The sequence below is a fragment of the Panthera onca genome, chromosome D2 (assembly GCF_046562875.1).
Source record: "Panthera onca isolate mPanOnc1 chromosome D2, mPanOnc1 haplotype 2, whole genome shotgun sequence".
In the NCBI taxonomy this organism is placed as follows: domain Eukaryota; kingdom Metazoa; phylum Chordata; class Mammalia; order Carnivora; family Felidae; genus Panthera; species Panthera onca.
In genome coordinates this window covers 16,242,193-16,269,460 of record NC_138349.1, presented here as the reverse complement: position 1 = coordinate 16,269,460, position 27,268 = coordinate 16,242,193, and the positions used below count along the sequence as shown (strand labels likewise).

General features: G+C 42.0%; 1 protein-coding gene across 1 annotated transcript in view; it reads right to left on the bottom strand.

The window, feature by feature from the left end:
- The window catches only part of ABLIM1 (actin binding LIM protein 1), a 295,000-nt gene extending 276,764 nt beyond the window's left edge, over positions 1-18,236 (bottom strand). The window contains exon 1 of the mRNA XM_078434857.2: positions 17,975-18,236. Within this exon, the coding sequence (XP_078290983.1) occupies positions 17,975-17,987 (13 nt within the window). The 5' untranslated portion in view covers positions 17,988-18,236. The remainder of the gene's footprint in view (positions 1-17,974) is intronic.
- Between the last annotated feature and the right edge of the window lie 9,032 nt (positions 18,237-27,268).

The window sequence follows — 27,268 nt, the reverse complement described above, 5'->3', positions numbered from 1 at the left end:
GGATGTTCTCATTTCCCTTACATTTCATTTTCATTTTTGTTGGGTTGACAGCATCGAACACATCCCAGACTTCTCGGGAATTATATCAGCTCTCCTGGTAAACTAGGAGTCACCTCTTGCAAAAGCAAAAGTGACGAACAGCCTAAAACTTTAGTGCTGTGACTCAAGATGACAGTCAGGCCCTTCCCCAACCCCTCTGCCCAAGTAACATTCCACCAGATGCTGCCAGTTTCGGCCCCTGTTTGCTGAAACTCCAGCTGAGAGTTAAGCATTACAGGAATGTAGTCAACGTAATATCGAGTCATCCGATCTGGAAATTCATTTTTGGTTTCAGGACTTGCCAAGTGGGAGGTTATCTAGGAAACACATGGCAAGAGGAGATGGGGCTCTAAGAGCGGGTCTGTCCTGTGCTGTGCCCGTGATCACATCACATCGCAGGAGAGCAGAACTCAAGGCAGAACTCAGGTCTCCCACTTCACCATCCAATCTTTCCACACCTGCTGTGGAGCGCCTGCCATTTTGATTATTTTTAAGGGGGCACATTTGGAGTCATCCTTAAAAAGAATTAATTTTCGGGTTTTTTTTTTTTTAACTGAATGTAATAAGAGACCGTGAATAAGAATAAAGGACCCAGCCTTTGAGAAATACATCAGCACCAGACTATTTTGTGATTATCTTGTCCTAAAAGCAATGGATCTCTTGCTGTCAATCACTCTGGGGAAATTAATCCCATAACAGGCCATGAGGTTGGCTTTTGATGAAGTGAGGAGTCATAAATATCCTTTCTTTCCCTCAGGGCTACAAGTGGTCTGTGCCTTGGTATAAATGAAGGAAGTGTCTGTAACATTTTCTAGTGCGAAGAAATAAGGTCCTCCTCGCTGGGCAGACACTGAGTCGAGGGAAGGCAGGACGCAGCCTAGGAAAGAGTGTAGGGCAAGTCAACCACAGAGGAGTATTTGAGGTATTCTCTGGACATGCTCTCCTTCCAGTTTCTCCGAACCATCAGCAAAGCCTCATTAAAAGTTACGGTCTAACACCTCTGGCTGTGTTCTTAAAATGTCAACAAGATATACGCACAAAGATGTTCAGTGTCGCAGTCTATTAAAGCAAACAAGCAAAGTATATCTGTCAAGAGAGGACTATTAAATCAGGTATGGTGCACCCATATGCTTGAACATGCAATCATAAAAAATGAGCTATTTCTGTATGCACTGGTACGGAAAAATCTCAAGATACATTATGTAAAAAGGCAAAGTGGGGTTTTTTTTAAGGAAGCTGGTAGGCAGATCATAGTTTTATAGGTAATGGATGGATTGACTTTAGTGTCCTAGTATATACATAACTTTTCTCTAGAAGAGAATCTCCAGAGAATGGTAACAGTGGTTACTTCAGGGGACGGGAACCTGTCACTTCTCATTTATGTTATTCAAATGTTTCCGTTTGAACTTAAGTATATGTGTATATTCATTTTTTACATCAAAAAGAGCTTCCCCGGGGCACCTGAGTGGCTTAGCTGGTTGAGCGTCCCACATCAGCTCAGGTCATGATCTCAGTTTGTTCGTGAATTTGGCCCCACATCGGATTCGTGGATTCGCACTGTCAGCCTGTCAGCGCAGAACCCACTTCAGATCCTCTGCCCTCCACCCCCCTGCCCGTCCCCTGCTTGTACTCTCCCCAAAATAAATAAATGTTAAAAAAAAAAAAACAACGTTTCCCTGGATGGTTAAGATTATACCTTGTAGGATTAAAACAACCTTTTCCTTTCCTAAGTTATACCTTAGTCCTGGTTATGCTACAGGGAAGAGATTTGGGCCACGCTTGGCTCAAACCAGTTCAGGGAGACTAGTGGCCAGACTGGTGGGGAGTGACCAGAGGCCCCCGCAGACCAGCAGTTCCCAAGAAAGTGGTATGCACCAATGCAGCGGGGTTTCTGCTAAGCTGGATGTCTGAACATAGCTCGTTCCCAGACATGTGGGAGACAGTGCCTCAGGGATCTTTTAGAAAGAGCTGAGGGACACTAGGAAGGGGCTACTCTCCAGCTGCAATGCAGTGGGTCCCAACCACAACAACAGAACAAATGCATACCCCAGTATCACGGCCACATCCTGGACCCTGCTGATGGGTGGGAATGGGGAGCGTGGGCGTAAGCAGGGGCAAGGGGAGAGGTTCAGGATGCCTGGAGTACCCATAACATAGCAAGGTGAAATGCAGGATCGCCAGACAACCACATCTCCGTGCCCAGCCTCACCCCTTGTAGGACGCAGCCCACTCAAGAACCTAACTGGCCAGGCTGGAATCTGCTCCTCACTCAAGTAGGAAAAACACAACTGTGTCCTCGGTCAGGTATAAGGGCAGAGGCATACGAGCAAATGAACTTCCAAATCACATCCAACTTAGAAGAATTCAGCTCAAAGCACTAAGAAATTTCTAGAACGAAACCTCCTCTGCCCATTCCCTTCATGTGTCTATCCCAACAGGCTGTGGGTTGTGTGCACAGCAACCCTTTTTCTCTCACTTCCCTCAAGGACCGCTCATCAAACGTCTACTCAGGTTCAGGTTCTTGGGAAGGCCAGGATCTGGAAAAATGCAGGTACCACTCGGTTCCTGGCTCTTTGGAATTCACAGTCACAGAGGGTTCAGCCACCTAGAGAACTCTGTATACGTGTCAGCATAATAGACACAAAAATGTAAGAGTCCTGGGCGGGGAGGAAGTGCAGCTGTCAGAAAATAAGCCATGACACCACCGAGTTCAAGTTATGTTTATTAGCAGAGAAATCAGGGCAAAAGGGTGTGTCCACAGCAAGGCCCTGATTTAATCAAGGGGGCTCAGGGAACCAGGGCAGGCTAATCTTCAAGAGACACTAACAAGAGGCTCACTCACTTAAAGCAAATGAACACATATCCTTTACCCCTTCGGACAGCTTGGCTGTGGCAGGAGAAAAGGCTGAGCTAAATGATTTCCTTAGGCTGCCACTTCTAGCCAGTCCTCCCTCCCCACCTCTCCAACCCCCCCCCCCCCTTTGTCACCTTTCTTAGGAGTTGACGTTCCAGGAGTAGAGCATACCCACCTTGCTACCTCTCTTTCTATGACATAGGCATGCTAGGGTCACAGGGAAGCCTGATATTGACCTTAAAGGAGACAACCCCTTAGGGTTCCTTCCTACAACTGCCTGGAAAAGGATTAAGGCCTCAGACCGCACTAGCCTAAAGAGAGCGAATGTTCCGGAAGTCAGGACAGAGTGGAAGTGACCATAATCTTCCATTCACGGATATCAATCCCTGGTCCAATGTGGCCTCTTGAGGCAACGACTGTGCCTTTGTCGCTGCTGTACCCCTTGCTATCCCCTTTAATGCTACAAACTCTCCCTCCGTGTCTGTGGAATGAATAAGTGAATGCCATTGTCACAAGTCTTGTGCAGCCTGCTTTGGGCAGACAGTAAAACTTCAGTCAAGCCCTCAGGTGATCCCTAACACTAATGCTGTCAAAGCATTTGCCGAGCTTTCAAAAAGGCCCTCAGTGGTACCTGTGGCTGTCCCTGCCTCTTTCCCTGCTCCCCGCTGGCTGGACTTTTCTGGTACAGGAGGCCCGGTTCAAGCCAGCTCTGCTGGGGTCTTGTGAGAACTGCAAGCCAGAAGGAAGAATGTGGTATTTTTAACCACACAACAGTCTTTTATTCTTATGTAGCTAAATTTATCTCCCTCTTCTTTTATGACTTTAAGGCTTGGTATCCCGTAGAAAAGGTCAGGAACCTTCTAACGCTCTCAGGTCATAAATTCACCTGTGTTTTCTTCCAGGGCTTCTATCGCTGCATTTATTTTACACTTAATTATTTAATACATTAGGAATTTTGCGTGCGCAGGCGATAAGAAACGGGTCCAGGTTGATTTTTTTCTAAACAGCCAGCTGTACCAACATTAAGGGAATCATCTCTCTTCTCACAGAGATCTTAAAACGCCCCTTCACTCTAACCAAATTCCACATCCATGAATTCACTAATCTTTTTCCACTGCTCGAATTTTTCTCCAAAATAAATTGTTTTAATTATTGCAGTGTCCTATCGTTTTAATATTCAGTTAGGCTAATCTCCCTTAATTACACTTCTGTTTCAGAATGCCACACACTTCATCGTGCAAAATGAGTAACAGCATCATTTTGCCATATCTCTAAAAAAAAAGATTCTGTTGGTATTTTACTCAGGATTTCACTTCTTTCATGGAGAGATTTAGAGGAAATGAACATTTTTACAATATGGCGGCTTGGTGCCCAGGAGCAAGGTGGCTCTCTCCAATGGCTTAACCATTGCATATTCCCAAAGGTAGTTTTTCAACTTTCCTCATGGCATTCCCGTATGCTACGTTTCACTTCAAACGTGTTCTTAATGTTTAATATACTTCATTAGCATTTTAAAAATTCTAATAACACACTGTTTCCAGTTTGGGGAACGCTTTTCTACCATTTCTCCATTTCGCAAATGCCACTCATTGTTCAAGGCCCTATTCCAATGTGACCTGCTTGTAAAGTTTTCCTTGGCCGAATACCCATCAGGAGGGACCGCTGCCCTTCCTTGGTGCTCCTACGACATCTCGTGTGTACCACCATCACACCACTGGTCCCAGTGGGTTGCAACTTCTGTACACAGGTCTCTCCCCTTGCTTTGTCTGGGAGCTCTGCAAGTGCAGAGCTTGTAATCGCCCTCCATCCCCAAGCCTGGCTCCTAGCAAGCGCTCAGTGATTCCATCGGGCAAATGAGTGAATGAATGAATGAATGAATGCCATATGCTTTCACATGTTTCAGTAGCAATTCTGCAGTGACAACAATAATATTGATAAACGGTAGAATTTGCAATAATGGGATATGAGGTTTCTTTTCCTGAAACAGAAGCCATGCTTGAAAATGCAAAAACATTAGCTCATAATGACAAGTCATAAATAATTAAGAAATAAAAATTAGACACATCATTTTCCTGGCATGTATTTCAGCCTAATATAAAGAGGCAGCGTTGTGGTGGGTACAGCACACTCGGGCATTAACAAGACCTGAATTTAAATCTTAGATCAACCCCTTATGTTAGGTGAACTCAGGCAAGTTACTTCTTCTCTGCCTCATTTCCTCTGTCTCTAAAATGGGCACAATAAATACCTTCATGATAGAATGTCTAAGAAGCACCTCAAACTTAAATGTCCAAACAAGGTGCTTGATTCCCTGCTCCCCAAACCTGCTCCTCCTACACTCTTCCCCATCCCAGGAAATTACATGTTGTTCTCTCAGGTGCTAGGATAGGGAAGGGAAGGGAAGGGAAGGGAAGGGAAGGGAAGGGAAGGGAAGGGAAGGGAGAAGGGAAGGGAAGGGAGAAGGGAAGGGAAGGGAAGGAAAAGGAAGCAGAGGGGAGGGCAGGGAGGCGAGGGGAGGTGAGGGGAGTGGAGGGAAGGAGAGGAGAGGAGAGGAGAGGAGAGGAGAGGAGAAGAGAAGAGAAGAGAAAAGAAAAAAGGAGGAAGCATCCTCAATTTTCTCCCTTTTCCTCCATGTTTCAATCCACCAACAAGTCCTATAAGCACCTCCTTTGAAATATTTCCAGAACCCAGTGACTTCTCACCAGTTGCTCTCCTACCATCTGGTCTAAATCACCACTTTCTCTTGTTCTGATCATTATAATAGCCTCCTAACCAATCTTTCCACTCACTACAGTCTATTCTCCACGTTGTTGACCAAGTGATGCTTTCACACTACATCAAATAAAGTCACAACTCTGCTCGGAACTATCCCAGGGATGTCCTATCTCTGTCAGTCTCACTTAGATGCAAACCTCACAGTAACCTGCAAGGATCAATTTGACAGCCCCCCCCCCCCCGCCCCATCTCTCTGATTTCATCTTCAACCCTCTCGCCTGTCCTCTCTGATCCAACCACACTGGCCTCCCTGGGAGTCCTCATGATAGACCTCAAGGTCTTTGCATTGTTTACCTCACTGTCTAGAAAACCCTCTACCGGAGCCTGCATGGCCCTCCTCACTTCCACTGGGTCCCTGCTCAAATGTCATTTTATCAAAGAGGCCTTCCACTATCATCCCATGTAAAATAGCCCCTTCCTGTCCCCCACCTGCCCAGCATCCTCTCCTCTACTTGTTCTTCTGTATTTTTATTTACAGCACTTCATCACCACCTGTCCCATTATATATTTATTTGGTAAGTGGCTGTCTTACCCCAATACCTGGCACAAACTGAGCACTTAGCGGGTGTTCAACTAACACTTACTGAATGACTGGATACACGAAAACATCATCTATAACTACAATTCTACAATTTATCTGAATCTACAGAATAGACTCTCCTAAAATAAACAGTAACTAAGGAGCTGGTGAGAAAACCGAACCATCATGGATGCTCATTACTTAACCCAATTGCTTAAATGAATCAAAATAAAGCTGCCCTTGTTTTACACAGAACAACAACAACAAAAGTCTCCCAGGAGTCCATTAGAGATTGCCAACCTACATCTCTTTTCAACATTTTTTTGTAACATTTAAAAATTATGGCTTTCCCCCTCTCCCCTTCTCCCCCCCCCCCCCCCCCCCCCCCAGACTCTGGGACTCCCCTCCTTCTGTTCATTCCCATTCGGAGCTGAAAGCCAGAAATAGCTGTTTACTTCATTGTCCTCATTTCCCTTCATTGTTACCATTAAGTTCTCTGGTGGCTACCCTGGTGTGGATGTGTTTTGTAAATGAATTCTCAATAAGTTGGAGAAGAAAAGCATGAGTAAAGACCTTGGACCCAGTCTTAAAAGCAAAACACATTACAGGATATTTTCTTTAGGAAAAACTATAAACTGACTCTAACAGTTTCATAGATAACCATCAAATATTATTTTCACATGTAATGATATTCTAGAGCTGGAGAAAGAACACTCTGTATAGAAACAAGAATTTATTAAAATGTGAATAAAAATAATTTTATATGTAGAGTGTTTCCTCTTATAAGCCTGAAAAAAATTATCTAACAAAGGACCAAAGTCGTATGATCTCTGGTCAATCAGCAAGTAATTTTTGAGTGCTTGACCCACAACTCCTGCTTTCTTTTTTATTCTAATGGAGGGCTCAGTAAGACAAAGGATTTTATTTTATTTTTTTTTTAATGTTTGTTTACTTTTGAGAGAGAGACAGAGGACGAGTGGGAAAGGGGCAAAAAAAAAAAAAAAAAAAAAAAAGGGAGACACAGAATCTGAAGCAGGTTCCAGGCTCTGAGCTGTCAGCACAGAGCCCGATGCAGGGTTTGAACCTACAAACCATGAGATCATGACCTGAGCCAAAGTCGGATGCTTAACTGACTGAGCCACCCAGGTGTCCCAAGACAAAGGATTTTATATGTACATTTACTGAATAAGAACTTGCCCATCCTATAATCATAAAACAAAATATGGACAAATTCCTTAAAGTGGTAAATGCACATTACACAATTTTCCCAATAAAATAATGCAATGTACTGGGGAAATACATCTCCAATACGCTGGACAGAGTCATCAAGCAGTAGTGAGCCCAAGAATAACCACAAGTAAATTGAACATTTTAAAGCTGCTTCAAAACTGCATTAACTGGAGGAAACAGAGCCCTTCATTTAACATGACTACGAACTAAACATTTCCATTCCACGACAGCTTTGCAGTAGATAGTTTAACCGATATAAGATAAATTCTATTTTAGAATGTGAATTATCATTCCCTTCCCCCAAAAAAACCCACAAATGCTCCAAAAATTCATTTGGGTTTGACTCTGTACTAAATGTTATTGTTTGTCTATAGTAGTAATTATATCTGAACATACATACCAAGTTCCCATGAGAGGAAATAACCCGGAAAAGTGTTGTATTGAAGGGCAGGAAATAGCCAGCCCAGGATTTAATTTAAATGATGATGATAATATACAATGTAGCTAATACTACAAATAGATATTCAGAAATTGACCAAAATTCTATCTTTTGAGACAAAGGGATACATTTCCACCAAAGCATGTTCTGGCCAGAAACTATTAGTTAGGAAAGCCACAGTTCCAACTTGCCTGGGATAACTCCACTATTAATCTATTGTCCCAGTATCCCATCAGGTTTAGCATTTGTCCTAGACAGAAATATTCCATTTGGAGGCACCTGGAAGGCTCACTCGGTTAATTGGCCCACTCCGGCTCAGGTCATAATCTCATGGTTCGTGGGTTCGAGCCCCGCGTTGGGCTCGGTGCTGACAGCTCAGAGCCTGGAGCCTGCTTCAGATTCTGTGTATGTCTCTCTCTGCCCCTCCCCTGCTTGCTCTCTCTCTCTCAAAACAGTGAATAAATACTTTTTTTTAATTAAAAAAAAAAAAGAAAAGAAATACCCCCTTTGGATGACCTATATGGTACATGCAAAATATACTATATACTTAAATGTGAGCAATATACGTTGATCAGCCCCTAATTGCCCAAGCCTCATTCAATCACAAATTCTAACATCCTTTAATATTTTTGTACCTCCAAATCATGACAATCCTCACCCCAGAGTGTTCAATAAATATTTGCTATAATACTTCATTAATTAATATATTAGTATCATTGGTGCAGAAATGGATGAGAATTGGAATAAATCTGGCTACTTTAGGAAAAAGGTTCAATGAACATTATCTGATTGAGTATCAGTGGGAAAGGTCAAAAGATCAAAAGATTAACTACTGTCCATCACAGTCGTCTTGCTTGCTGTGAAAAAATTTACAGATAAATGGTTGACATTTCTGTTCTTAGTGGAAGAGAAAAGAAAGCATATATTTTCTGAATTGTGGCATCCTTTTTATAACGAACATAAATTACAACTCCATGGGCTTCTATTCCCTTCTCAATAAAGAACAAAGGTAACAATTAACTTATACTAGCAAACACTTTTTTACTCCAATCTATTTTCAATTTTTAATAATCTTGTTTGAGCGACATTAATCCCTCTGTCGGTCTCATATCTTCTCCTTCTCTCTCTTCCTCCCTCATTCTCTGTCTCTGTCTCTCTCTCTTTTTAACCCTTAAAACAGCTTCTTCTCCAGTTTGTACATGGGTTGGTTTGGGCCTCCGGCTGTTGTCTGTGACAGAATGATGACATTTGTGCTCTAGACCACGAGGCACTCACAAAGGCAGCAAAGAGCATACCCTACCCTGCATGGGAGAAAACAAGAGGTGAGAATGGGAGTGCCTCAGGTGAGCCTGCAGGAAACAGAGGATTGCTCTTTCCATAGGTAGAGTCACAGGTACCCATGTAGACTTGCCATGCTGTCTCCAAGATGGGTGGACAAGATAGGCTACAGGAGAAGACCACCAAGCTTCAAAATGCTTCTCAAAAAGCCCTTGAGAGAACTGAACAAAGCAGGTTCTTTTGGCACAAGCTGCACATTCTGAGAGAGAACAATCGCAAATACCAGTATAGGGAAAGCAACACGCCAACTCCTCGTGACAATATAAAATATAATGAGTACAGACAGCTGGATTTTCAATGATGTGTTTGAATATGGACTCTAGGAAGGCTCAATAGATGTCTATGGGATGGATAGATGGATGGATGGATGGATAGATGGATGGACAGGTAGATGATATTCCTAGAGACTGCTACTTGAACCAGGGTGAAACGCTAACCACTCACAACCTTTTCCCTTTCTCTACCCAAGTACATTGGAAACCAGTGATTAAGCAGAAAATGGCAGCCACAAGTGAAGTACCTTTGAGGTCTCAACAAGCAGCATCTTGTGAACGGAGCAAGAAAATATCAAACTGTATCAAGTGATTAGTACTACTTATATCAGTGAATACTAATATAGACCAAGATAGAGAAGAACCCGAAACTACAGGCTCATGAAAAAGAAATCTCTCTCCCATAAAAGGAGATAAAGACCAGTTTACCATCTCAGAGGAAATATACCATAAATTCTACAAAATTTCATCTTTCATTTTAACAGTCTCTATTAATTAGTGCTGTTTTGTTCTTCCCTAGAACTGAGGGAACTAGTAACGTGCATGTAAAAATAGGATCAAGTTAAGAACACACACTTCTCTGGGGGGACGGCCTCACTCCTTCCTCTTGCTATAGTCAAACATGTTGCTTGGCTATTCTGTATTCAGCCTTCCCAGGTGCCGGCATCCTCAGTTCTGGGATGATCTGGTGCTAAAGATAAGGCTCAGAGAGCCTAATCTGCCATATGAAAGGAAACACAAGAGCAGGCTTTCGGCAAGATTTCTACCTCCATGAGAACCCTGGTCAGGATGAAACGTAACTCACTGCAGCATTATTTGGCAATAAAATACCATCTCTAATATGTATTGTGGGCAGTTGCACAACCAGGGATGAGTTACTCTTAGTCTTACCAAGAACAGACCTCCCACTTCCCTTCTCTGCCTTTGTGTTTCTCTGTTTAGGAAAAGACTTTGATGTAAAGGCTTACCAGGTTCATACATCTCCCCTTGTCTTCCTGTTCTTCCTCTCCCCACGCAAATCTTGGCCCCCTCATATATCCCAGACTTCTTCCTCCCCACACACCCTGCACTTCCACCCCTCCCCTGCACTGTCCCTTCTGAAAGAAAAGCACATCTCTCCGCATTCCACCTGCTGTATTCCCACTCATCCTTCAAGGTCCAACTCAAATTCCACCTCTTTTCTGAAGTGAAAGTGCCCTTGTTATCGGCAGCCACAATTAGTTTATCAGTATGATCATTCCTAGATGATAATCTTTGCCACTTTGTCACATTCTATTCTGTCAGCTGTGTGCATAACTTTATACACACACACACACACACACACACACACACACACACACACACACACACACCCCTAACTCAGTTTACATTCCTCTGAGGTGAGGCCTAAGATGATAAGATAAGATGAGATAAGATAAGGGTCTGATGAACTGATGAGAAGAGGGAGCTATAAGCTAAGAAATATGATTAACTTAGGGCACCTGGGGGGCTCAGTGGGTTAAGCAGCCGACTTAGGCTCAGGTCATGATCTCACAGCTCGTGAGTTCAAGCCCCGTGTCAGGCTCTGTGCTGACAGCTCGGAGCCTGGAGCCTGCTTCGGATTCTGTGTCTCCCTCTCTCTCTGCTCCTCCCCTGCTCACACTCTGTCTCTCAAAAATGAATAAATCTTAAAAAAAAAAAAGAAATACGATTAAATCAAACTTCTCCACCTGAAGAATCAAAACTAAAAAACGGTAATGTTGTTTATAGATACAATGTGGGAACAATTTAACCTTCTGAAACATAATTCTTCCACTTGTAAGATACTGATGTCAAAAACTATTTCTCTCAGGTAAAAAAAAAAAAATCTATTGAATTACAACCTATTTATTTTAAAGGCAAAAAAAAAAAAAAAAAAAAAAAGACTTCCAGGAAGTGTAATGTGTTGCTCTTTTGAATTTTTTTTCACATCAAAGTTATTAATGGCTAAACTTGGCTTTCACAGATAGCTTACTTGTCTGCAGTTGGATAAACTCCTTGAGGCTCTGTAACTCAAAGAGAAGAAAAACCGTAGCTAATACAGGCCAGAAAAATGGGCCCCATAGAACACGAAATAAGAACCCTCCATGCGTTAATCTGTGTAGCATCGCCATGAGAGAAAATGATAAAGTTTGAGTAATGCAACGGGTAGTATAACAGCCAGAGCCATCCAGTTCCAGGAAGAAGTAAGAGAGAGAAAGCAGAAAAAATGGAAGTGGCCCCTTCATCAATTAACAGATGCAAGTTTGCTGAGCCCCACTGTAAACCCCACCGTAAGCATGGAAGCCGAAGAAGTCAGCAAAAACGAGTGTAGCTCTGATTCTCATAGTCCCTCTGCACCCCACCCCTGCAGAAGAACCATTGTCCAGCACAGGGCTTTGCTGCTACCTTAGAAAGCTGACAACAGCCCTCACCGCCCGCTGCCTTCAGCAGGTGCTGCCCAGGACTCAGCACGGTCTGCAACCGAAGTCCCTAATGCCAAAGTGGGGACACTTGAGGCCAATCTTGCCCAACCGTCTCCCTCATTCCTGCGGTCCGCCTCCTGGAAATTATGAAGAGCCCTCGTCCCTGCTCATTTCCTCTCCCTTCTAATCTCTCTCTGCCTTGTGCTTCTTCCCTCTGGCTGCCCATCTCCCACCACCCACAAGCTTCCACTGTGCTGTCTAGAACTACAGCTCCTTGTACGCAAAATTCCCTGCATCGTCGGCCTTTCCCCAAAGTGCCCTCTGCACCTCCTGACTCAGCTCAGATTTGGCTCTCCTTTCCCTGGCAAGCATGCGGTCCGGCACCAATATGCTTTCCAGGTCAACACACATTGTACAGCTTCTTTTCTGTGCCCCTTTCCCTAAAAAACCCATTCCTCAATCCCATCTTCTGTCAGCTGGCTCATCCAAGAATCCAACTCATTCTCCAAGAAAACAATCCCCCCCCTTTTTTTTTCAAGATCCCATGGTCGTTACCCCAACAGCTGCGTTCAGGGCCACTTCTGTATCACCATAAGACTCTCTCTACATATTTCATGTTATCCCTCTTTCCCTCTGCACTCAGTATATCCTATTATAAGAATGTATGTAGGGGCGCCTGGGTGGCTCAGTCGGTTGAGCGGCCGACTTCGGCTCAGGTCATGATCTTGCGGTCCGTGAGTTCAAGCCCCGCGTCGGGCTCTGTGCTGACAGCTTGGAGCCTGGAGTCTGTTTCGGATTCTGTGTCTCCGTCTCTCTGGCCCTCCCCCATTCATGCTCTGTCTCTCTCTGTCTCAAAAATAAATAAATTAAAAAAAAAAAAAAAGAATGTATGTATTTGTTTCTTCCACAAAACTGTGAGCTCCCTGAGGGTATATACTGGGTCCTATTTTCACCAATTGCTGGTACATAACAGGTGTTCAATAAATTGTGTTGAATGATTGAATAAAAACCTATGTCCCTGACTTAAATAAATGAACAAATGGGGAGGCACTATGCATTTTTTAAAACTTTTTAAAAATGTTTATTTATTTTGAGACAAAGAAGAGAGAGAGAGAGAGAGAGAGAGCATGCATGAACAGGGGAGGGGCAGAGAGAAAGGGAGAGAGAATCCCAAGCAGGCTCCATGCTGTCAGTGCAGAGCCCGCTGTGGGGCTCAATCTCATGAACCGTGAGATCATGACCTGAGCCAAAGACCGAGAGTCAACGCTTAACCATCTGAGCTACCCAAGTGCCCCAATACATTTTTTCTTTACTGGATTTTTCTCTCAGTCTATTAAAGCTATGTCTACCTGCTAGCAAACAACACAAAGATATATTCATAGAAAGTTCAGCTGTCTCCTCTCCTCACCCTTGCCTTTGCAGTAACCTTGGTGTATACTGTTCTATGATATTCTCTATGCCCACAGAGCCCACACATTTGCACACATATGGATTTTCCTCAGTTTACAAAACTGGGATTCTGTATTATATACACTTTATTCTAAAACTTACCCTTTTTCATTTGACAATGTATCATGACCATCCCTCCAGACCAAACACATTATGGATCTAACTCATTCTTTCTAATAGTTGCAAAATAGTCCATGGTATGAATGTACCATAACTTAGTCACTCATTCCCCAATGGATGGACATTCATATTTCTTCCAGTTTTATGGAAGTTCTGAAAACGAAGATGATGATCTAACATTTCTACAGCACACATAGGTTGAGGTATTTCCCTGCCCAGTGCAATGGACTCTATCCACACATACCTGCACCTTTTTTTTCAAGACTCAAGCTTCTGAAAAGCTAGTGGGTTCATGAGTGATCTCTTATGTTACACTGCCATGTGTCTTGTACATACTACGTATTTAATATTTATTATATTTAACCAAATCTAATTAGAGAGAAACTTCCAGACAGTATGCACAGTATGTAATGCTTGCCACGCTTAATTCTGAGGATTTGGTAGGAAGAGAGTAAAAATAGGTAATTTTCATTTTTAACCTTATATATTTCTGTTTGAGTTTATATTACTTTATAACTTAAACATTTAGTATATCCATTAATTTGCTAATAGAAGGTATTTTGACGATATTAATATGTCACTAGTGAATCCTAATATATTACTTTCATAATTCATAAGCAGTTTTTTTCAAAACTTGCTGGATAATACAGAACCCTGACTTAGAGGAAACAAGCTCTAATAGCTGCCAAATCTGCCTACACATAAAAATTAACTGGGGGCTTATGAACCATTCAGATTCCCAGGCCGGGCCCTGAACATTCTGACCCAGGAGATCTGAAAAAGAGCCTTCATATCATGGTTAAGTATTCCAGGTGATTCCTATGATCCTGTTGTATTGTAATGGTTTTTAGAATTACCTGAGGAGCTTTTCACATACATGGATCTGGGTGCTCTGCCTTCAGAGTTTTTGAGCCATTAGATCTGGAATGAATCCTGGGAAACAACATTTTTAAGTGATTGCCTAGACTATTCTCCCCAGTTTTGGAAATTCTACGCTAAGTGTTATAATTTCCTCTAGTCGGCAATCCAAAAATCAAAGATATGGCAGCTCCATTTTGGCCTGTAGTAGTAAAAATACAACACCAAATTAAAAATCTTTGATGAAAATATTCTAAAAGACTACAAGATGGGAATGTCTTAACTTGCTGTATCATGGAATTAAAGAATACTTTTTATTGTGAGTTTGAAAAGTGAATTAAATTTTAGGACTCTGTTTATATCTTTTTTTGCTTAAGTTTATGTATTGTGAGAGAGATAGAACATGAACAGGGAGCAGGCAGAGAGAGAAGGAGAGAAATAATCCCAAACAGGCTCCACGCTGTCAGCACAGAGCCGGACGGAGGGCTTGATCTCAGGAACCAGGAGATCATGACCTGAGCTGAAACCGAGTCTGACGCTTAACTGATGAGCCACCCAGGTGCCCCTAGGACTCCGTTTATATCTTAAAGACCAGATGAATTAAATAATGGTAATTTTCTCCCTAAAATTTTTTAATAAATTCGCTTTTTTAATGAAATGCAACAGTTTTCAATGTTTAAAAAATATTCCTACCCCTACCATAACCTACAAGCCTAGATATTAGCCATAAGCAGATCATTTCTTAGATTAATGAAATTTATCTTTCCAAATATCTAATGACCTTCCTATTTATAAATTAGGTATTTAAATAGAGACATTAACCTTCTGACCCTGAAGCTTTAGCGCGCCTTTCAGGAGTACAGGTGAAACTAGATACTGAATTAGAAAACCATAGCAAAGCTCACAGTTTTGACATCTTTTGTAAAAACTAAATGGCAAACAGACATTTTTCCACACCGGCTCAATTCAAAGTACTCTACTAGGTACTTTGCTAATCACTTAGAATTGGTTTTGTTGTTGCTGTTGTTGTTTTAGAAATTCACAAAAACAAAAGTGTTTCATAAAAACATTAGAAAAGTCCTCAGTTATTGGTAATATGTAAGAAGTTCTGGTCTTCACAACTGAAGTAGGAGGAAACAGAATGGGAACAGCAAGTTAACAAGGGCAAGGATCAAGTGGCCTTGTCTCCGTCACTTCGTCATTACCAAATGCCCCGTGACAATGTTTCCAGATGCACTGGGAGTTCCAAGTTACTTACAAAGGCCATTTCCTTTAACTCTCAAGTACAGGGCATTTTCTCTCTTGGCAAATCAATGACTGGGATGTTTACTATAACATTCAAAGGACTAATAATGAAAAGGCAGTAAAACAAAGCGATGTGATCAGAAGTCAGGCAGACCTGGACTGGAAATCAGGATCCGCCACTTACCAACTGTTTGGGCTCAGGCAAGTTACAGACTCTTTCAAAACCTCAGTTCCTTCATCTGTGAAATGGGGAGGTAATAACAGTATCGACTTGATCTTGTTATTATGAAGCTTACATGATTTAATACATGCAAAGTATTTGGCACATGGTAAGAATGCAATAACTGATATTAATTATCATGCGGTTTTGCCCCTGCAGTATTCTTAAGACTTTAAACTGTTTTCTTTTTTGTTTTGTTTTGAAATGTTGATTTATTTTTGAGAGCAAGAGTGGGGAAGGGTGATGGGGGGGCGGGGACAGAGGCTCTGGTGCAGGCTCTTCGCTGACAGCAGTGAGCCCCATGTGGAGCTCGAACTCACAAGCCATGAAATCATGACCTGAGCGGCAGTCGGACGCTCAACCAGCTGAGCCACCTGGGCGCCCCAGCCTGTAAACTGTTAAATACAAAATTACCAACATAGTTTGAAAAGGAAACAAGACAACTGAGTGACATGTCTACGACTACAAATCATCCTGCTTGAAACCAGGTTCAAGAAGAAATATTTGAGAAACATTGAGAAATATTTGAGCCCAACCCAGGGCTCTAGCCCTCTGAATCCCTGGGGCCATCCTCATTCATATCCTCAGATAAAGCACAGAGATCCTGAAATAGAAGGGCCAGACACAAATGTGTGTTTGGGGTGGGGGGTGGGGGGGGGCGGTACTTAATGAACTTCACGGTCCCTAGAATGTAGCAGGTTCCCGGTAGTCACGTGGCACCTACTATACTAAGGGGTTTGGATGATATAAAGCTGGATCAGAAGTGGACTCTGACCACAGAGAGCTTTACACCTACGAGAGATATTCCTCACATGTTCCTTGTGGTACCGAAGACAGAGATCAGGACCAAAAGCCTCAGTGTTAGAACACAGTTCAGAGATTGTACAGTTGGAGTCACTTGAAACATCCCATATACACACCCAGCCCCCTAATAATCATATCGGTTCCACCCTCTTTTTTTCCTTTAATCACAAATCATTAAGCAGGTAGTATCTCAGGGCCTCCTGTCACCTCGGTAGCCCAGTATTTACAGATGTAAATTCTGTCATTACCACCAGGTATGGAACCAACCAACCTTACTGCCAGATCAACAAAGACCAGTCTCCTTAAAAAGGAATTGAAGCGTTAGAAATTAGTCTATTCATTACATGCCCCAGAATGAACCCTCAAAAGCAACACTAAATTATCCAACAGATGTTACTGAATTCCTAAACTGTCCCCCTCCACAAGCAGGGTGAACCCTTCAGAGTTGAAAAGGAAAGAAAAAGACACAAAAGCAACTCTGCAATTCCTCTTATAAGCTTTAGGGCATCAAAAGGGGCGGAACTCATTGCTTTGCAAATACGCTATCTGAAGATAATCAATATTTTCCTTAAACGCTTATGGCAAAACAACCAAGTCCCTTCATTTTAATTGCTGGCAAAGTGCACAATGACTTGATCTCTTTAATATTTCACTCATAGTAGCAGCCACTGAGCTATGACTAACCCACTCTCCCCAGCATCACCACTGGCTCCAGATGGCAAGAAATACATTCCCTTCGCTCCTGCCTGGAAAGCGATTTGGATTTTTTTTTTTTTTTTTTTTTTTTTTTTTACTTTCACCCAGTTTTACCTGCAGTGATTGTTTCACCCCCGAAAGAAAATGGGTGGCGGACGAAGATTAATGCTAAGAGAAGTACAGGTAGGGAATTTACTTTTTTTTTTTTTTTTTAATGGGGTATAAGCACTGCAGCTTTAAATCATACTGCATCAAACCCTGGATTCCTTCCATAACCGAGCTGCAAAATGGTAACAAGAAAGGAGGAAAAAAATACCTCTTCCTCTCTCCTGGACAGCCCTTCAGGCGGCTCCCCAGCAGGACGGGCAACGGGAAGCCCATCCCCCACGCCCTCCCAGCCCCGCCTTACAGCTTGTACAGGTGAGCCAGGCACCGACCTCGGCCCTCAGGCTTTGCCCGCATCCGGGGATCAAGGTCAAGGGCGAGGGCTTCCCTCCCCCCCCCCCCCCCCCCCGCCCCCAGCCACCCAGAGCCCACGGATCCGCTGCCAAAGTTTCAGGCCGGGTCGGGGCCGGCGCGGCTCCCGCAGCCCCCTCGCCCTTCCGCACCTGCCCGGCCCGCCCCGGTCCGCGCCCTGCCCCGCCGGGCCTGGCGCGGGGTCGGGAGACAGTGCCCACCTGGTCCCCACTCACCCCTTGCGGACATGGTTCAGGCGGCAGGAGCCGAAGCAGGGAGGGCAGAGGAGAGAGCCCGGCAGGGCGTGGGGAGGAAAATATCCTCGAGACGCACACCAGCGCGCCCTCGCCCGCCGCCCGCCGTGGGGAGGCGGCTGGCAACGCGGGGACGCCGCCCGCAGGACACCTGGCCGCCCGCTGGGCGCAGCGCGGCAGGCGGGCGGGCGGGGACGCGGCGATCGCGGGGACCCGCCGCCGGGCGCGGCAACGCTGACAGCCAGCGGCCCGAGCTGGGCGGGGCCCGCCGCTCCGGCCTCCCCCGCCTCCCGGCCTCCCGGCCTCCCCCGCCTCCCCCGCCCCGGCCGGGCCCACCCGGTCCAGCGGCTGCGGCGCCGGGCGGGGCTTTTGTCCCCGGACGAGGTGGGGGCGTGCAGTAAGGGTCTGCGTCTTCCCTCTCCCCGGCTGGACTTCTTAATTTAAAATAATTAGTAATAATATTGTTGCTATTATTAGTGACTTTCCAGCCTTCTGCTTTGGTCCCAGAGAAAGAAAGTGGGACCGAGCTGTTCTGCTCCCTCTCCTAAGCGATGCCCTTGACCGGAGGGTTAGGCCACGACTGCCCCAGGGGGCTTGGCCCTCAGTGGGAAGAAGGCCTTGGGCAGTTCACGGGAGGGGGGGGGGGGTTGCTGGGGGCGTCAATGCCAAATTAGCGACCAAGGAGCTCCTTCAAAGTCGTCTGGGTGGGCGGGGCGGGACTTTTCTTCAGCGACCTTAGAGGTAAGCCCTGCAGAGAAGGGCTGAGCCCCCTTGGCATCTGAGGTCAGCAGGCCCTCAACTAAGGTCAGTAGACACATTTGATTCATGGTTTCTACCCTGAAGCGTCAGGGCTGGGCTGGGTTGGAGAGTAGGGAGAACGCTCCAAACCAATACACGTTTCCTATATGCCAGGGTGAAAAACAAAAAACGAGAAAAACACTAAGTCCCCTACTGTTCTGAGATAAACCTCAATGATAGAGCTTGGCGGTAGTAAGCAACCTAACCACCACCACCAGATCCACAAGCTATAAACTGAAGAGGTGGGATTCTAAGCTTTGAGAACACTCAAACCTGTAAGACTGGTGGAAGAATTCCTAGTTTCAGGAATTCACACTCCCTTCTCTGGCAACTGTTCCTCTGTACACTCTCGCAGCAGATATTCCAGTTATTTCCTGTGTAGGCACTTCCCAAATCTATCCTGATACGATAGACTTCGTATAATACGTCCGGCAACCGAGAAGTATTCAAAGAACGGGTGAACATAATAGCTCTAGAAAAGTAATGAATTGGTGGATAATTGAGCATCATCAAAGAATGCCCAACCAAACGATCATGTGGAGAAGGAAATACTAGAAGAGAGAAGTAACGAGAATAGAAGTTCTCAAATGCAACTGCCAACTACAAAATTTAACTCACTTATCCATCTTGACAGCATCTTTGTCCCTGTCTTCTAGGTGAGAAATTTGCCAGTAAATCACAATCCAGTTGGTTCAGTCTCAAAATAACTCTTCTTTCCTGCTATCCTCAGTTCACTATTAACCCTTCTCACCCAAAGGCTGAGTACATGAGTAGCCTAGCTTCTCTCCCTACATCCAGCCTCCACCTCCTTCTCGTCATTCTGCCTATTGCCCTGAGAATAGTTTTCCTAAAACACTATTTATACTCTGACATCTTCGTAGTCTAAAACCGCCAGGGAATTTCCGCTGATCTCCGGATAAAGCCCCAACATTGCAAAGTGTTTTCATCTATGCGTTGAATCCATTCAATAGAATGTAATTGAACATCTACTATGTACCATTCACTATGGTGAGTACTAGAGCTACGATGGTGTACAAGATAGAAATGTCTATATGGAGTTCAAGGACTACAGAGATTTTTAAAGTCTTCCATAATCTGTGCTCTCCTACCTGTCCAACACCATTTCTAGCTAATCCCCTAAATAAACACTGTCGCAGACAGAATACTATCCCTTCTGTTTCTCAATATCATAATATCCTGTCTCCCTCATTCCCATTACACATTCTTATTGCTCTTCCCAAATTCCCTTCTTCCCCAAATTAACTTATAGATTGTCTCCTCATGAAATGTTCTCCAGCTACCTTAACCACACTGATCTCCTGATTCTCTTAACTTCTGCAGCCTATATTTTCAGCACCACCTATCTTTACTTAATGCAATGCTGTGTGTCGCTACTTAATGGTTTTGTTATATGTGTTTCCTATCTCCCCAACTGTTGTAAGTTTCTGGAGAGTCTTGTTGAATTGAATTTGTCCTGGAAGTCTATTACAGGCCGTATGTTAGAGCAGACACCATACTAGTAAGATAGGGAGGTCCAGGACTGTGTGCTTTTCTACCTTCATCCTTTAGTTAATATCCAGTCCTCTTCTCAAACTGCCACAATAGTTCTGGCCCTTATAACCTCACGCTTAAAATACAGGTACAGTGCAAAAGCCTCGTAATGAACAGATCATACTCTTATCCTTATATTAGACTACACAGATGCCTGTAAAACATACTCCAATGTATATAATTATAAGTCTGAAATAAGACACCTTACACAATACTTTTAGGCACACCGCTAGAATTCAGTACCTGATTGACTGTCAGGTTAGAAAACTAAGTTTATTATCAAAGAGTATCTTTGACTAAATAAAGTTTTCCCTATGAATTTAGCTTTAACCTTCAGGTTATGTATCAGTTCAGATTTTAAATTATGTATTATTTGATTATATTTTAGAGTTATGATACTTTGAAATACCTTTCAGGGTCAATCATGGTTTCCGAGAATCTCTTCTTAGAGACTCTTAGAAATCTGAAACTAGTTCTTCCAACCATACAGCAACCAAGTTCCTGTTAGTAGCTTAACATTCCAACAAATTTCTCATCTAAAATAACTGATAATACTTTAGAGATCAGTGTAAAAACAAGCTGTAAGTTGCAAGGAATTTTAAGAGAAATTCTAAGCGCCACTTTTTAAGATCAGAAAATATAGTATATGCTGCTGGTTGAAATTATAAAAAAGGAGTTTACATAGACCAAAGGGAAAACACACATTTCCGTCTGTGTTTGAAAAAAGGTGTTACTATTAGACTCTTGCCCAAAAATACCCTCTCAACTTCTAAAGGAAGGAATGTTAGTGTACATTATCGGCAATTTCTATTCTTTATTGATTTTTTAAAGTTTAGAATTTAATTCCAGTATAGTTAACATACAGTGTTATGTTAGTGTCAGATGTACAATATGGTGATTCAACAGTTCTATACATTACTTTGTGCTCATCATGAGAAGTGTACTCTTTAATCCCCATCACCTAGTTCACTGATCCCCCTACCTGGTAACCATCTTCCTTATTGATTTTTTAAAATGATTGAATATGGATTTTCACTCCCACAGCTTTTCAATTGCTGACTCACCATCGTTTCTCATTCTGAACCTACATGTCTCATGAGTAGCATGAGAATAACTTTTCATTTTGCATAACTTCAAGTAAAAAACAAAAGGCAGGCTGAGCTACTCAATGATTTTTTTAGCAAATACCTTTGTAAAATCTACCATGTACAAGCTAGTGGGGAAGGTATGCCAAACAAGTTAGATGAAGTCCCTGTCCTCATGACATTTACGTTCTAGTCAAATTACATTTAGTCAAATTCTAGTAGGAAAGCCAAATATACGGACAAATATACAAGCTGGAGAAGCTAAACCTGAGACTCTTCATTACACCAGGCCACTAAAGGGCAGGAGCATCCCTGGCTCTCAAAAGAAGTAAGCAGCCATCCTATTTTGATAAAAGTATTCCAATTTAGACCCCCTGGCTTCCACAGATGATCAACTAAAAATGAGGTCAGAATAAAAAATTACAAAATACACAAGGAAACAAGCCACTCTGAGCGAGAGTCAGCAGAAACAGCAAATAGCCGCTATAGATACTAAGTACTTCTGATATTGTAGTTCCCAGATAACAAATATAAAATAAGAAATGAAATATATAAGGTAATACAATGAAATAATAAAAGATATGCCACAAAAATGAGCCAATAAGAGACTATCAAAAATGATCAAGTACATTTCAAAAAGAGCCAAATCGAAATTTAACATATCCATTTAGATTTTTTTGAAAAGAATCAGTGGATAGGGAAAACAGAACGTTAGTTGGAATGAAAGGAAGAATTACTGAAATGGAAAGTAGATATTCAAAAATTAGTAAGACTACAGCTCTGAAATATAAGGAGATGGATAATACCAGAAAGGTTAAGATATATGGGGAATAGGATGAGAAGATCTAATGTATAATTAATACTTATTTATAAGTAAGAGGAGTCTTACAAGAGAATAGGAAACCTGGAGGAGACACACCATTTGAACAAACAACAGCTGAGAACTTTAGAAAAAGACATGATCCCATAGATTAAGGGAATACAACATATATCAAGCAGGATGAATAAAAATCAATCCAGACCTAGACACGTTGTCTTGAAACTGAACAACACTAAAGACAAAGGGAAGATCTGAAAAGAAGACGAAGAGAAAAGACATAGCCTACAAAGAAATAACAGACCGACAACTGACTTCTTACTGGGAATGATGAAAACCAGAGGACAATGAAATTCTGATTAGACTATCACTAGCCGTTTAAAATTACACAAACAACTGGGGCACCTGGGTGGCTCAGTCAGTTGAGTGTCCGACTTCAGCTCGGGTCATGATCTCACAGTTTGTGAGTTCGAGCCCCGCGTCAGGCTCTGTACTGATAGCTCAGAGCCTGGAGCCTGCTTCGGATTCTGTGTCTCCCTCTCTCTCTACTCCTTCCCTGCTCACAAGCTGTCTCTCTCTCAAAAATAAATAAAGATTAAATTTTTTTTAATAAAAAATTAAAAAAATAAAATTGCACAAACAACAAACATACTTTTCAAAAATGAGGGCAAAATAAAGATATGTTGAGATTAAACAAATAATGATTTTTCCATTAAATAATTTCTACGTTATATATATAATGTAAGTATACACATACAGAAAGAAATTATATATTTATTATATATATAATGTAAGTATATACATACTTAAATTATTATATATACATAAATTATTATATATACATACATACATAAATTATTATATATACACACATACATAAATCATTATATACACATTATTATATACACATACATACATAAATTATTATATATATAATGTAAGTATACACATACAGAAAGAAATGACCCCTGTTAATAGGTCATTAGAGGATGAGAGGAAAATATTTGTTTACATGTAGACAAATTTAACTGTTAACACATTTTACATAAAAAATTAGGATAAAAAATTAAAAGATAAAGTTTTTTAAAAGATAAAGAAAATGTAGAATATTTAGTGAAAATGATTAATATAAAAAAGCAGGCATAAATAAGCAATATTAGAAATAGAAAGAGGTAATTAACTACAGGCAGATAAGATGTTCAAAAGAGGCTATGGACCAGGGGTGCCTGGCTAGCTCAGTCAGAAGAGGATGTGACTCTTGCTTGTAGAAGAGAGAACAATCTTAAAGGAAGATAACAAAATCCAGCACTCAACAAAGTAATTGTTACCATGTTCAACATCCAGTCAATGGTTACTAAGCATGCCAAGAAACAGGAAAATGTAGCCCATAACTCAAAGTAAAGCCAATCATTAAAGCAGACTCAGAATGACAGAGATGATGGAATTAACAGACAAGGATGTTAAAATATCTATATTAACTAGATTCCAGTATTTAAAGGAAGACAAGAAGAAGGCAAGAGGGAAAATGAAAGATTAAAGAACAAATGAATGCAATTGAGGCTTTAGAAATGAAAATACAGTATCTTAAAAAAGTTCACCAAATGGAGTAAATAGCCAATAAGACTCTTCAGAAGGAACCATCAGTGAGCATGTAGTCAATAAACTCCATTTGAAGTGAAACACAGAAAAAAAAAACACTGAAAAAATAATCAACAGACTTTCAGTGACTCATGGGACAATAACAAATGGTCTAACATATGTAGTTTGAATCCTAGAAGGGAGAGGAGCAGAAAATATATATGAAGAGATAATGGCAGGTAACATCTCAAATTTGAAGAAAATAATAAACCCACAATTACAAGGAACTCAGGGATTCCCTAGCAGGATAAACATAAACCTACATACAAAACAAAATACACCCAGACATATCGTAATCAAATTGCTGAACACCAGTAATAAAGAGAAAATCAAATAAGTGGCTAGAGTAAAAAGATAAACTACATGCAAAGCAACAAGGATAAGAAGCAGAACAGACTACATAACAGAACTAAGCAACACACAAGACAATGGAAAGAATCTTATAAGTGCTGAAAGAAAAAAAAAAACCCTCATACCAGACTTCCATATCCAGCAAAAGTATTCTTCAATAACATTAAAAACTTTCTTCAACAAAAAAAGCTGAGAAAATGCATTACCAGCAGACCAGTACTCTAAGAATGTTGAAGTTCTTTAGGAAGAAAGAAAATACCAAATAGAATCAATAGAACCGGATTGAGACATAACCCAAGTTTTGGAATGACCAGACAAGGGCCTTAAAATAACTCTGAATCTGAATCTGGTGGAAAAGAAGGACAGACAACATGTACAAAGAGATGGGGAATTTCTGCAACAAGATGGAAACAATAAGAAAAGTCAAATGGAAATGCTAGATACATCTGAGATGAGAATTTCTTCAGTGAGCTCATCAGTAGATTGGACACATTTGAAGAATCAGCAAATTTGAAGATATGTAAAACAAGGTATGGTTCAGTCACATCTTGGAATATTATACAATTATGATAATGAATGTACCACAGCTGTACCCAACAACATGGTTGGATCATAGAGACATAATGTTAAAAACAAGCCAAACTAGAAAACGTATCATCCAGGGGCCCCTGGGTGGCTCAGTGGGTTGAGCATCCAACTCTTGATTTTGGCTCAGGTCTTGATTCCAGGGTCATGGGATTGAGTTCCACGTCAGGTTCCATGCTGAGTGTGGAGTCTGCTTAAAATTCTCTTTCTTCCTCTGCCCCTTTCCCCTCTGCTCATATTCTATCTCTCTAAAAAAAAAAAAAAAAAAAAGAAAGAAAGAAAAAGAAAATGAAATGTATCGTATCATTAGGAATACATACTTGTATGGTAAATACTTTTTTAAACAAGAGAATTCTTTAAACCACACTATAACTCAGTGATGTAGCAGTGTCTGCTTGATAATAGCAGACTGGACTGGAGTGAAGACTTGACCCAGGCTGGGCCAATCCAGTTCCCTCTCTAGAGAATTTAGATTCATTGGGAGAGAGGATACTTATTATTCTACTGTTTGGCCTCTGACCTGAGAAGTGAGGTGTTGTGGACTGAATTGTGTCCCCCCAAATTAGATGTTAAAGTCCTAGTCTCCGGCGTGATGGTATTTGGACAGGGGCCCTTTGGGAGATAATTCGGTTTAGACAAGGTCATGAGGGTAGGATCCTCATGATAGGACTAGTACTCTTATAAAAAGAAACACCGGAGAGTTTGCCCTCTCTTTCCTCCAACCAAGAGGAAAACTGCCATCCGTCACCCAGGAAGAGAGCTCCCAGCAGAAATAAACCATACTGGTACTTGACCTTGGATTTTGGTCTCCAGACCTGTGAGAAAATTAATTTCTTTGGTATGAGCCACCCAGTCTGTGGTATTTTTTATGGCAGCCTGAGCTAACTAAAAACGGATACACAACTCTGTGAATTATACAAAAAGACAATGCATTTTACATTTTAAATAGGTGAATTGTATGGTATGTGAGTAAAGCCATTTTGAAATAAATCACCAGAAGCCCTGGGCTCAATTCCAGTCTTAAGCTTCCTGGCTGGGAGACCTTGGGTAAATCCTTGAACTTCCAAACTTAATGATTAATTGCTTAGGATCTTTAAATTCTGGCTCTCTCTCTCACTTGCTACCTCCTTAGGCACAACCTCTGTAAGCCTCAGGTTTCCTCATCGGAAAACTAGGTGCTTCCTCTCTGGGATTTTTAATGGATTAAATGAGGTAACATTGTTAAGTATATCGCCATAATCTGGTATATGGTAAATACTCCATAAAATTAGCTGTTATTTGCTGGGTTCAAATTGCACATAATAAAAATAATATCCACCTCACAAGGTTATTGGGAACCGAAAGTGCAATAATGTATTTGAAACAGCTTTTTCATATCAACCATTGGACAGATGGTAATTATTTGCTTGGTTAATAATGGGCACTTTTTGTGCATCTTACCCCTCTATACCCTCAGCAGAGTCCTATTTTTCACCCAGGGAGCTTCTGCACTAATGCATGAAGACATCAACCTAAGTGTCTACTTAGGTAGACTCCATTCTGGAATCTCTGTTCAGTTCATCTCAGCCTCTAACTGCCCACGTTTCAGAAACTTAAGTGATCTCATGCTTAAAATGGCTGGATGTGAAGCCTATCGCTGTGTCTGAGATCAGCCAGTTTCTTGGGAATTATGTTCTGAATGGGCTCTGTTCTATTCAGTAAAATAGTAAATGCTTTACTTCTGATTATGTGGAAGGCCTACCATAATGACACTGTTAGTTTGAAGCAGACGATTGGAGGCTGGTCACGCAGCATGCTGAAAAAGTTACACATAAGTTGGCAGTCACTGGGGGGATATTGAGAAAGAAATTGGACCAAAAATGGAGAGAGAAAGTCAAAACAGAGGAAGGAGTAATTGAGTCCTGATCCAAGCCAGAACGTGAAACTTGAAGGGCCTTTAATTTAGGCGTGAGGGCCAGCGACAGGGTTTAGCAGGGTGGGGATGTTAACTGTTTCAGATGTAGGCTCTGTCATTGAAGGAAATCAGCACAAGGGAATCAAGGTAGAAGTAAGAAAAAAGTTTATTCTTTAGCAGGAGACCAGCAAAAAAGTATTAGCTGCCCAAAGGCACCCACCCCAGGGACTAGTGTCCTCAAAGAAAAACACCAAAAAGCCCACAACAAGAAACAGGGTATTCACACAGCCCAAAAAGGGATCTGGATGCTGAATGGGACATTTGAGGGATGGGGAGTGGTGACTGGCTAATTCAAACCATCAGGGGCTACACATCTTCGGACTAGTATCTCCTAGCTAGTTCCAGAAAAGAGAGGAGGCACCCAAACAGTCTGTAACTGGAGGCTCGTTCCTAACACCATAGATAGGCCAGAAAGAGTACATTAGCCACAGGAAGCTCTCACTGTTCTGCTTCACTTACAACACATCTATAGGAGTTTTATTTTATTTTATTTTATT